The 10,584-nt window shown below is 35.8% G+C and overlaps 2 protein-coding genes across 2 annotated transcripts; one reads left to right on the top strand and one right to left on the bottom strand.

Moving 5' to 3' along the window:
* The first annotated feature begins 707 nt into the window (after positions 1 to 707).
* On the top strand, positions 708 to 4,998 carry LOC131619168 (WAT1-related protein At4g08300-like). Its single transcript, XM_058890297.1, has 7 exons — positions 708 to 1,092; positions 1,604 to 1,666; positions 1,775 to 1,891; positions 1,963 to 2,191; positions 4,224 to 4,382; positions 4,490 to 4,641; positions 4,723 to 4,998. The coding sequence occupies exons 1-7, from the start codon at positions 887 to 889 to the stop codon at positions 4,871 to 4,873; spliced, it is 1,077 nt and encodes a 358-aa protein (XP_058746280.1). The 5' UTR covers positions 708 to 886; the 3' UTR covers positions 4,874 to 4,998.
* A 396-nt stretch (positions 4,999 to 5,394) lies between these two features.
* On the bottom strand, positions 5,395 to 9,434 carry LOC131644481 (CDT1-like protein a, chloroplastic). The gene is made up of 7 exons (XM_058914989.1): positions 8,924 to 9,434; positions 8,720 to 8,839; positions 8,393 to 8,627; positions 6,853 to 7,746; positions 6,161 to 6,362; positions 5,984 to 6,077; positions 5,395 to 5,880 (listed from the first exon to the last, which is right to left on the bottom strand). The coding sequence occupies exons 1-7, from the start codon at positions 9,226 to 9,228 to the stop codon at positions 5,823 to 5,825; spliced, it is 1,908 nt and encodes a 635-aa protein (XP_058770972.1). The 5' UTR covers positions 9,229 to 9,434; the 3' UTR covers positions 5,395 to 5,822.
* Positions 9,435 to 10,584: the final 1,150 nt, after the last annotated feature.

The raw sequence follows: 10,584 nt of genomic DNA, 5'->3' as shown, positions 1-10,584 counted from the left end.
ATGCAGGCCAAGAGTTTATGGTAGTGATATGTAGTTTGGAAATGATTAAGTTTTAAAGAATAGACATCTCAATTTTAAAACTTGTTGCGATAGACTTATGATAAACCACTTAATGAATCAACGCATCTTCATCTCTCCTACACTTACTTTATTCTCATATTGATTCTTATTGTTTTGTATTACGGACCCAATATATTTTTAAGTCGTGCGACTTAAGGAATGATTTGGTCCCCAACTTTCACCTCTAGGTTAGAAGCGTTTATTCTTTTGCTGAATTTACATTTCATATACTTCGTCTTACTTCTACTTAGGCGAAACACGTGTGTTTCTAAGGCTTTTCTCCATGTCTCCAATCTCTCATTTAAATCCTCCTTCGACTATTCAAATAGGACTATATCATTTACAAAAAGCATATATCTCGGTGCTAGCTCTTGCATGTATTTCGTGAGTACATTCAAAATTAAAGTAAAAAACAAAGGGCCTAGGGTTGAACCTTAGTACGGGAAGTACGGGGAATAGGTGTACCCTATTTGAAACTAACAAAATAAGTTTGATGTTTAAAATGTGAGCTTGTGGCATATATATGTCCACGCATACTTTTGAAACAATAACAGAATTAACTTCCACCTCTCAATTGTTAGACTCTAAATTTTATTCTGTATTCTCAGTCTAGGAGATAAATATTATTCTGCCATAATAATATCTTGTCCAAACATTGCTTTCAATTCTTTGATATAGCATTTGATCAAATCAGTATTCAGCTTTCCAATTAAGTTTCCATTAAGAATTTGATGCAAGCATGCATGTATATATAAGTCTATAACTTCTGCATACCACAATACAAATAATCAAGAAGAACTTAAATTCAGCACAAAATTATAAAGCTATGACTAACAGTGAACACATATTTTGTGTGATGTATGAGAAATTCAAACCTCATATTTTGATGGTGTTTGTTCAGGTGGCTTTTGTGCTTCTCTATTTCCTAGTAGAGGCTTCATTTAATAATGGAATGAACCCTCATGTCTTCGTTACGTATCGTCATGCTGTTGGAGGCATAGTAGTGCTTCCTTTTGCTTATTTTCTTGAAAGGTACCTTCACTTCAAAAAAAAATTGGTAAATTTCAATGAGTTTGGATAATCATCTTATTTAAACGTATGAGTTTGGATAATCATCTTATTTAAACGCTTATAACGTATACGTTTATCATGTAAGTGTTTATGCATAAGCTATCTTTATAACAAAAGATAAAATAAAATTACATTTTTGTCGAGCTATCTTAGAAAGGTTATGAAAATAAGCCGAATATAGTTATAGAATATGTCGTAAGTTGTTTTCATAAACTCTCTCAGACAATCTCACATGTGCTTATGTCAGCAGATTAAGTTCAAATAAGTCAATCCAAACATACCTTAAATCATGTTGATACTGCTTATCATTACTCTTGCTCCATTCCAGCTTGTGGCTGCATTTGCAAAACAGTAAAAACACATTACGTTCTGATATCCTTCATTGAGTAATGATCAAGAGCATGAACTTTTGTGTGAAACATCATTCTCATATTATAAGTCTTTACTTCATATCTGATTTTCTTCTTTATAGAGAAACAAGGCCGAAGTTGACAATGACACTATTCATGTGGCTCTTTCTTCTTCCCCTATTCGGGTACTGTTGTCAAATAAAGATTTATTTACTTAAAACATAAACATAGTGATTTAGTTATAACCAAATCTCGAAGAAACTCACATCTATCTTTGTTTCCTTTCACTACAGAATAAGTCTTACCCTGAACATGTTTTTCGTAAGCTTGAAATATACCACTCCTTCATTTGTAACATCAATGATCAACACAATCTCATCGCTTACATTCATATTTGCGGTTGGATTCAGGTGAGTAACTGAGTTTATTACGTTGTTTTTCAAAATTGATCCTATTTTGATCATATGATTCTCTTGAATAGGCTTGAGGCTGTTGATTTTAAGAGCCCTCGTGGGATTGCGAAAATCTTTGGAACTGTATTATCTTTGACTGGTGCTATGGTAATGATTTTATATAAAGGACATACCATACAAAGCTTAAAGGGTGCTCCGCTCCATATTGGAAGCAAAACGGCTCATAATAACTGGATTGAGGGATCAATTTTAACTGTTGGAAGCTGCATATCATGGTCTTTATGGTTCATACTGCAGGTACATTCACCTATAATCGAGTATTGACATACGAAGGCTAACTAACTAAAGTTCATGAGAGCTTACAGTAGGCCTAATGTGCCTAATGTATAGCAGTACCACCTTGTAACTAACTATCGAACACAGCTGGAAACGGTTATACATAATCTAACAAATGGACTAACAAGTGTCAGCCAGTGCCAGGCCCTAACCTGCTACAACAGGTTGTTAGAAAGATCTATAAATAGATCTAACTCAGTTATAATGATTCAATAAATCAGTTACAGAATTTCTCACGTAGATTCCAATAGAATCATGAACAACATTGATCATTCTAACATGCTATCGATTGAGGCAATCCAGTGATATCGTATCAAGATTCAGATGCAGCGCTCGCAGCCACGCCACTACTGGCGCTGTCGATGACACTGCACTCATCGTCTTTGCATACATCGTTTTTTGCTGTCTTTAAGAAACTCGACTCTGAAAACTAACTCCTATGGTGGCAGTGATCTTTCATCACTATCTTGTTAACCCCAAGAATCCCATCAAATTTGTGTGCGGAAAGGATTTAAATCTCCAAAGAATTTTAAGTCTTGAAGCAACAGGATCAACTCCTGCTTGCCTGGAATAAGATACATGTTGATGCGAAATTGTGTCAACTTTGCCCAGTACTCCTGCTTGCCTGGAATAAGATACATGTTGATGCGAAATTGTGTCAACTTTGCCCAGTACTCCTGCTTGCCTGGAATAAGATACATGTTGATGCGAAATTGTGTCAACTTTGCCCAGTACTCAGACACACAAGGCTCGAGAATTGCTCAATTTCTGAGTTCTTACTCAAAATTGATTCAATCTTAAGCTTCATCCATGCAATTGGTAACTCAATCTCCCCTAGTGAAGACTTGGATGTCATACTTGAAGGATTAATTCAAGAGTATGAATCCCCTATATCCCAGATTAGTTGAAAACTTGGCTGAATATCCATAGAAGAAGTTGAAACCCTACTTTTTGAATATGAAGCTCGACTGGAAAGGTTCAAGAAACTAGTCTTGCCTTTAATAAATCTTGCATCCTCCACTAACCTCTTCCTAATCACAATACAAAGCCAACCTCCTCTTACTCTGATGAGAGTCCAAGAATGGGTCCTGCATAGTCCATGCTTCGGGCTCGTTGAGGCCCGAGCATGAAGGGGTGTTGGAAATTCTGCCTTCATTGTGCGGTCTTCCCCTAGTCGCCTGCACTTCTGGCATGCCTTAGAGCCTATTTGTGACATTTAAGTTACCTTCATTGAAGCCTCCAACGCTTGTGGTTTATAGGCCCACCGCACTTTCGTTGTGTTTGGGTTTATGGGTCCCGCATCGTCCATTCTTCGGGCTCGTTGAGGCCCGAGCATGAGGGGGTGTTGGCAATTCCGCTTTCATTGTGTCCGCCCCTAGTGGCCTGCACTTCAGGCATGTCCCGCTGCGTTTTATGGGTCGGGTCACGAATCGTCCACACCTCAGGCTCGTTGAGGCCACAGCATGTTCATTGTGCGGTGCGACTGTCCGCCCCTAATTGCCTGCACTTCTGGCATGCCCTGCTGCATTTGGGCTTATGGGTCGGGTTACGGATTGTCCACGCCTTGGGCCCGTTGAGGCCACAGCATGTTCATTGTGCAGTCCAACTGTCCGCCCCTAGTCACCTGCACTTCTGGCATGCCTCAGCTAGTTGTCCAAAGCTCGTGAGAGCTTAGTGAAGGCCTAATGAACAGCAGTAGCACCTTGTAACTAAGACATGTTTCAGTCTGTGCTAGGCTTTGACCTACTACAAAAGGTTATCAAAAAGATCTATAAATAGATCTAATTCGGTTGTAATGATTCAATCAATCAATTACAAAATTTCTCACATAGATTTTAATTAAATCATGAGCTATATTGATAATTATAACGTTGCATATTGAGAGGTTTAGGAAACGGTAAAATCAGATAGTAAAATATCGTATATATCAAAACACGTACTGGCATTTAAAAAAATAATACTCAAAGCTCATAGGTACTTGCTTTCCTTGTAGGCAATCATTGTGAAGAAATATCCAGCACAACTGTCACTAACAGCGTGGGTAAATTGCATAGGTGCAGCACAATCTGCTGTCTTTACAGCGTTCCTGCAACACAAACCTAGTGTGTGGTTCATAACATCAAGGATTGAACTCTTCTGCATTTTATACGCAGTGAGTAAAGCATTTTAGCTGGTTATCCACATTCACAAAATAAACCAGCATTAAGATGCTGAAATTTAAAGTAAAAACTGAACTGAATCATGTATGAGTAATGGCAGGGAGTTATATGTGGTGGTTTGATTATCTACATTCAAATCTGGACCACAGTAGAAAAAGGGCCAGTCTTTGTGAGTATGTTCAATCCCCTTGGAACAATATTGGTGACTGTGCTAGCATATTTTGTTTTGGGGCAACAACTTCACGTTGGCAGGTAAACAAACTTCACTGTTCAAACACATTCTAGTTTTTATATCCATGTTTCAAAGGTTATATATGTATATGGTTATTTCAGTATATTGGGAGTACTCATTGTTATCATGGGTCTATACTTGCTTTTATGGGGAAAAGAAAGTGATGGAGATTACAAGCCACAACAATCCTTACCGGCGGAACATGAGGAGAAAGATTGCAAGGCACGACAGATAAAGGCTTCAGTAGCATAGGTAGCATAAATGAGTCAAGCATAGAGCTCGGGTTAACACATGTTGAAATATGCACCTATTAATTTTAAGAATAACTAAATCAGTGAAGTATGCTATGGATAACTGTAGGAATAGAGAGCTTCTTGCTTATTGCTCTCCCTGAATTTGCTTTTGAAATCCAGAAGCTGACTAGATTTAGATGAAAAGGACTAATAGTCAGCTTCTGGATTTCAAAAGCAAATTCAGGGAGAGCAATCAATTAGTGTGACATAAGTTTCAATGTTTGATATGCTTAAGAAAGAATGTGGCCTAGACCAAGTCTATGGCAACAAATTGTGCAAACTGTTTGGATTTGAATATGAACTAGAATCTTAAAATGTCTTTAGGAACTAAAAAAATTGAGATTTTGGATGTGCAATTCAAATCACACAATCCCTTAAGTAGAATCAAATCAAAACATAGAGAAAATAATAGTTTTTGTAAGTTTGTGAGTCGAAAGCCATATTTAACCTGATTCAGATCATGAAGTTTGTTGCCAGAGTTTTGATAAAAAGAACTCAAATTATTATTGCAAAACTGTCCCCTTTGACAGATTATACTATATAAACCTTCTAAAATTGTGAAAAGAATCTTTGAAATATTTATTAAATATATTGAATGGATGAAAAGATGATAATCGAACAGCCAAAGTCAGTGGGCATGACCTACATCAAGAAACATTCCCATTTCATTTATTTAACGAAATTCAGTCTAGTTGTATTGTGATTACACCATTTGCCCAAAAAAGATGAGTTGATCTAACAAATATACCTCTCCTAAATATATCAATAGGAATGTAGATCAAACTAACTACAATGAATGTCAAAAGAAAATAGACTGAACATGTACAAGCAGCCCAAAAGAAAAGAACAGTATACTTCTAGGTTCCAATGTCAACAAAATACTTCTAGGCTCCATTGTATCTCCTTGCTCATTTTGCTTCTTCAAGTGATGATCTTATGGATTCAGGGCTCAACATTTTATTTACACTATAAACACATAATAATAGTATCAAAACAATGGATAAAGAGGGTATATAGCTAAAATTGTAAATTCAAAATACAGACTATACTTTTTTAAAAAGAAACTTACGAGACAAGCAGCATATTTCCACTGGAAGCCAACTTCTCAGAAATCCATTCTGGAACTAATTCTAACAACAGATGGAACTGTTCTTCAACTTCTCCTAAGACAACAAACGGGAGAGGTTCAGTATGCAGAAAATTATAAAATAGCCAGTCAATTATTCTTAGTACAATAATGTCTTACTTCTATCAACAATATCAGAGTGGCTTGAGATTAATGTGTTTATCAGCTCCTCTTTAGTGATAACAGAACGATTTCTCGAATGAAACATCATGTGAATCATGTTGAAGAGTTTGGGAAGACTGGCAATAATTTTCTTGCGTTTCTTAGCTTGTGAAATAGCTGGATCCCTTTCCTCTATCGCCATTCTTTCTTTTTCCCTAATCTGCAGAAGGAATGGTTAAGCTTGAATTCACTCAAGAATGACATCAATCAATAGTGACAAAAATAAGAAAACTCAATTCCAAAACAATGAACCAGCAAATGTGAATTTGATAAGTACTGTCTATTTGTCTATTTGTTACTGCATCTAATATATTGAAGTACAATTTACCTAGTGAATATAGTTAAAAAAAGTGATTCACTTAAGAAATGATTTTTGATATGGGATTACCTAAGAATAACAATAATAAAGCTCCTACAGGAAAACCCTTGAACTACTCATCAAATTGACAATAATTAGGCAATTTAAAAGTTAGGTGTAATTAATTCACTGGTGAAAAAGTTGATGTATTAAGAAAAGCATAACTTGATCTTTCATCTGTTGAAACTTGAAAATAGGATGTTCAGCTTTAAAATTAATCTACTTATATAGGAATATTTTTAAATAATAGGAACTGTTACTACCAAAATACATAAATAAATAAAAGGCATACCGAATGGAGAAGAGTATCTGGTAGGATATCAAAAATGTCATCATCAGTTGACAAACTGCTAGCATCATTTTCATTTTTCACAGGAGTGTCAAATTTCAATGACCTTGATAAACTGCTAGCATCATTTTCATTTTTCAATGGAGTGCTAAATTTCAATGACCTTGATAAACTGCTGGCATCATTTTCATTTTTCACTGGAGTGTCAAATTTCAAAGACCTTGATCGAGGTGGGCGCTTAACCAACTTGTCTGGTAAGCTTGCAGAGTTGTCTTCCGGAGTCATTATATGCCTTTTAGGTGGCTTCAAAGCAGGTGTGGCTGACATCAGCCTGGATGGAGTTGACACACACTTCAATGGGGTTGACATAGCTTCACCGCTTTTGACAGATCCACCTTTTCCATCTGTACACTCAATGGTTTTACTAGGTGTGGCTGGGATAACACTGGATGGTGTGGAGCATATTGAAGAACAGTGAATTGTAGGACATGCTTCACTGTCGGGTGTTTCTGAAACCAGCTCAGATGGGGATGTTTTCTGACGGGATAAAGAGTCCTCAGATGTGGAATTTATCTTCAAGCTTGATTCTGTAGATGGTACAACTGAAGGTTGGAAGGAATCTGATGGAAATTTTGGGTGTACATTTTCCTTCACCCTCTGAGAAAACCGTCTTCTAAAAGATGGAGGCATATGAGAGGCAAGTGCTGGCTGCTGGTTAAGAACTTCAAATGATGTCTCATTGGGCACTGAGACATCAGGGTCTGTACTAACTGCATTGTCACTAGTTGACAATTTCACTGCAGAGAATGTTGAGGGAGGTTTGAACATGTGTAAAAGAGGCTCCTGCTTTGGGCGACTGAATGGCTCGGGCAATATTTCCTCTGGAATTTCATCACCCTACAGACAAAAGCATCATTCAGACTAAATAATATGCAAATATAAAAAGGACTAACAATGTGTTTGCATTAGTAATGGATCATCATTAGAAGAAAACCGTATTGATTAAAATTAAAATAAAATGTTGATGATTCCTAAGACTTAGAGTTGCTTCCAGCACTATCGAGAACAAAGTATCCCGGACATGAGCTTTAACTCATAATCAGCATTAAATCACATAAAATAAATGAGTTTAGCAATGGCAAGTATCACACCATTAGAATCTTGTAGTGACAGTCAATGATGAAAATTGTGCATAAACTATTTTATTAGACTACAACCACCTCCCAAGTTTTAAAAAACGGTCTGCAAAAGCGAAAAACAGGTAGACAAAACAGTATTGACAGGTGTCTGCAACAACTGCAATCAGAGTTGCAACACTTGTACCAACGAAAGTCTTCGCACATTAAATGGAACCACCAAGCAATGTATGTAATCCATCTAATTCCACAAATATGATACAAAACTAGATACTCAATGATAACACAAAGTTGAATTTGACAGAGAGAAAAATAAAGGGATAATCAAGCCACAACAAGTGAAATATCAATCAACAAGTATTCATAATTCAACCATCAAACAGATAAGCAATTGTAAACCATCATACCTTTGGATGAGATTCCCAAAAATCTTTGAGCCTAGCACGAAACAACTTCCTCAGAGACATTGTCCCAGATTCAGATCGCATATTATCATCAAACTCAACTGCATCAGGGTTTATAGTTACATGAAGATCGGGCTTCATACAACTAGTTCTTTCATCAAACACTAATAACTTCTTAATTGCAATAGCCTCAGGTAAGATAAACTTCAATTGAGCTAAATGACCATATGTAAACCTCCTAAACAAATAATAGAAAACCAAATTCAGAAAACATAGTGCAAAATATTAATAAAAAATATAATTAAATAATAAATCTAATCTTAAACATACCTATCAGTCAAAGTTTCAATTTTTGGCCTGATATTAGTGAACGAAGTCATGGATCCTTTCAATCGCAACAATCGAATGGAACTATCCAAGCTATCAAAAAACTCCCCCAAATTCTCATATCTGCACAAAACCCCAAATTAAAACCAATTCAACAAAACAAATTATCCCCAAAAAAACCCTAAATGCAAAAACCAAAATGCTTACTTCTCAGGAAGCTTGAATAATTTACTGCCCTTACGCGGGGAATCCGATGAGATCAGCCTCCTAGCGGTTCTCCCCTTAGACGGCACCGTTTCGTTCGGTTGTTTCTGATCATGAAGACCCTTAGTGACTTTCCTAATATCCGATAAAGAAAGCGCAACTCCACGGTTGCGAGTACGCTGTGGCAACTTCTCTGGAGTCTTCGTACTTAGTTCATCAATGGGATCTTTGAATAGAGCTTTGGAGCTTCGAAGTTTGGATCTGGTTTTGTATGAGGATGGAGAAGGGGATTCTGAAGAATTACTCATTCTTTCAGATCTGAGAATGAGTGGATATTGATTGATTGGAATAGAGTGTGGATTAGATGAATCTTTCAGATCTGAGAATGAGATTGAGTGAAAATTGTGTGAAATTGTAAGAAATAGAGAAGAGCTGAAGATTCGATGAATGTCAGAAAAAAGGGTGTGGATTTAATTTATTAGGGTTTTTTCGCGGGAAAATTGTGCGGGTTTCTCGTCTGTGATGATGTTACGTTGCTTCCCGCCAAAAAGACCCGTTGGTTACCGCGATTCGACTTTGGGCCTGGTGAGACTTCTTGAATGATGCGGCCCATTTCTAAGAGTTATTAGATTTGTTTCTAATTATTAGATCATGGTTTTTAATGGTGTACATTTTTATGAGATTTATTTTGATTTTTTAATTATATTAATCATTTATTTATTAACATAATGATATTATTTTTACAAATCTGTAATAAATATCTTTTTTTTGGAGATATTGACAAAGTTTCCATTTTTATAAAATAGTATCAAATTTTCAACTTTAATATTATAATTAATTTTCTTAATTTTTACAATTGACTTAAACAAGACTTATAATACTTATTAATATAGAGAGTATCTTATTGAATTGTTGTAGTATTTCATGTCATTGCGACATATAATAAACACTATAAGAAAAAAATAATACATCTTATATCACCATATGTGGAAATAGGTTAGAAGAAAGTTTGATCAAGTATAATCTGCTTCATCATCATCAAAATCGATGATGACTGACATTTTTATCTTTCTTCTTCTTGATCTCTCCTCTTCCTGAGAGTTGGTCTCAAAGATTCGGTAGTAGAGTCTCTTTTAAGGACTTGGACCTCTACATTCACAGCAGCTTCTGTTCTCTCAACATTTGATGAAGTACTCATTTTCTGTTTTCATTCTTCCTCTTCTTTGATTTATTTGGATAAAATTTCTGCAGAAGTACTCATTTTAATTCTTCCTCTACTCTAATTTCTCTAGATGAAGTTATTTCGCTTTTATATTGATTTTTTTTTATTCTTCCTCTTCTCTGATCTTTAAAAGTCTAAAACCCAAAATATTTCTCGCATGTCAAGTTTCCTTCTAATTATTGTTTCTTTAATTCTCCCCATTTTTTTATCTTGAAAGTTGGAAAGATCTTCTGGTTGACTAGTTACCCTGAGTTGTTGAATGATTACATGTCTTTTTCTTTTCAATTTTTTTTTATATTTCTTCCACTCCTTCTTACGCATAATTTGATGTAATGATGTGTACATAGTAGGTTGTTTAGATCCTAATGGAATTGTGTCATTGATGTTGTTGTTGTTCACCATTATTGTTGTTCGTGTTGTCGTTCTTCATCCAGTTTTAAAA

Source organism: Vicia villosa, linkage group LG1, assembly GCF_029867415.1.
Source record: "Vicia villosa cultivar HV-30 ecotype Madison, WI linkage group LG1, Vvil1.0, whole genome shotgun sequence".
NCBI lineage: Eukaryota > Viridiplantae > Streptophyta > Magnoliopsida > Fabales > Fabaceae > Vicia > Vicia villosa.
The sequence above is the reverse complement of the archived record's forward strand: the minus strand, read 5'-3'. Positions and strand labels throughout refer to the sequence as shown.

What these genes read in the sequence shown, in the direction of transcription:
- LOC131619168 (XM_058890297.1), top strand. Translation starts at nt 887, where the DNA reads ATGACTAACAGTGAACACATATTTTGTGTGATGTATGAGAAATTCAAA. An exon ending in TCTTCTGCATTTTATACGCA is followed by an intron (nt 4,383 to 4,489) that starts GTGAGTAAAGCA and finishes GAGTAATGGCAG; the next exon opens with GGAGTTATATGTGGTGGTTT. An exon ending in CAACAACTTCACGTTGGCAG is followed by an intron (nt 4,642 to 4,722) that starts GTAAACAAACTT and finishes TGGTTATTTCAG; the next exon opens with TATATTGGGAGTACTCATTG.
- LOC131644481 (XM_058914989.1), bottom strand. Translation starts at nt 9,228, where the DNA reads ATGAGTAATTCTTCAGAATCCCCTTCTCCATCCTCATACAAAACCAGA. An exon ending in TTATTCAAGCTTCCTGAGAA is followed by an intron (nt 8,840 to 8,923) that starts GTAAGCATTTTG and finishes GGTTTTGTGCAG; the next exon opens with ATATGAGAATTTGGGGGAGT. An exon ending in GGAAATATGCTGCTTGTCTC is followed by an intron (nt 5,881 to 5,983) that starts GTAAGTTTCTTT and finishes ATGTGTTTATAG; the next exon opens with TGTAAATAAAATGTTGAGCC.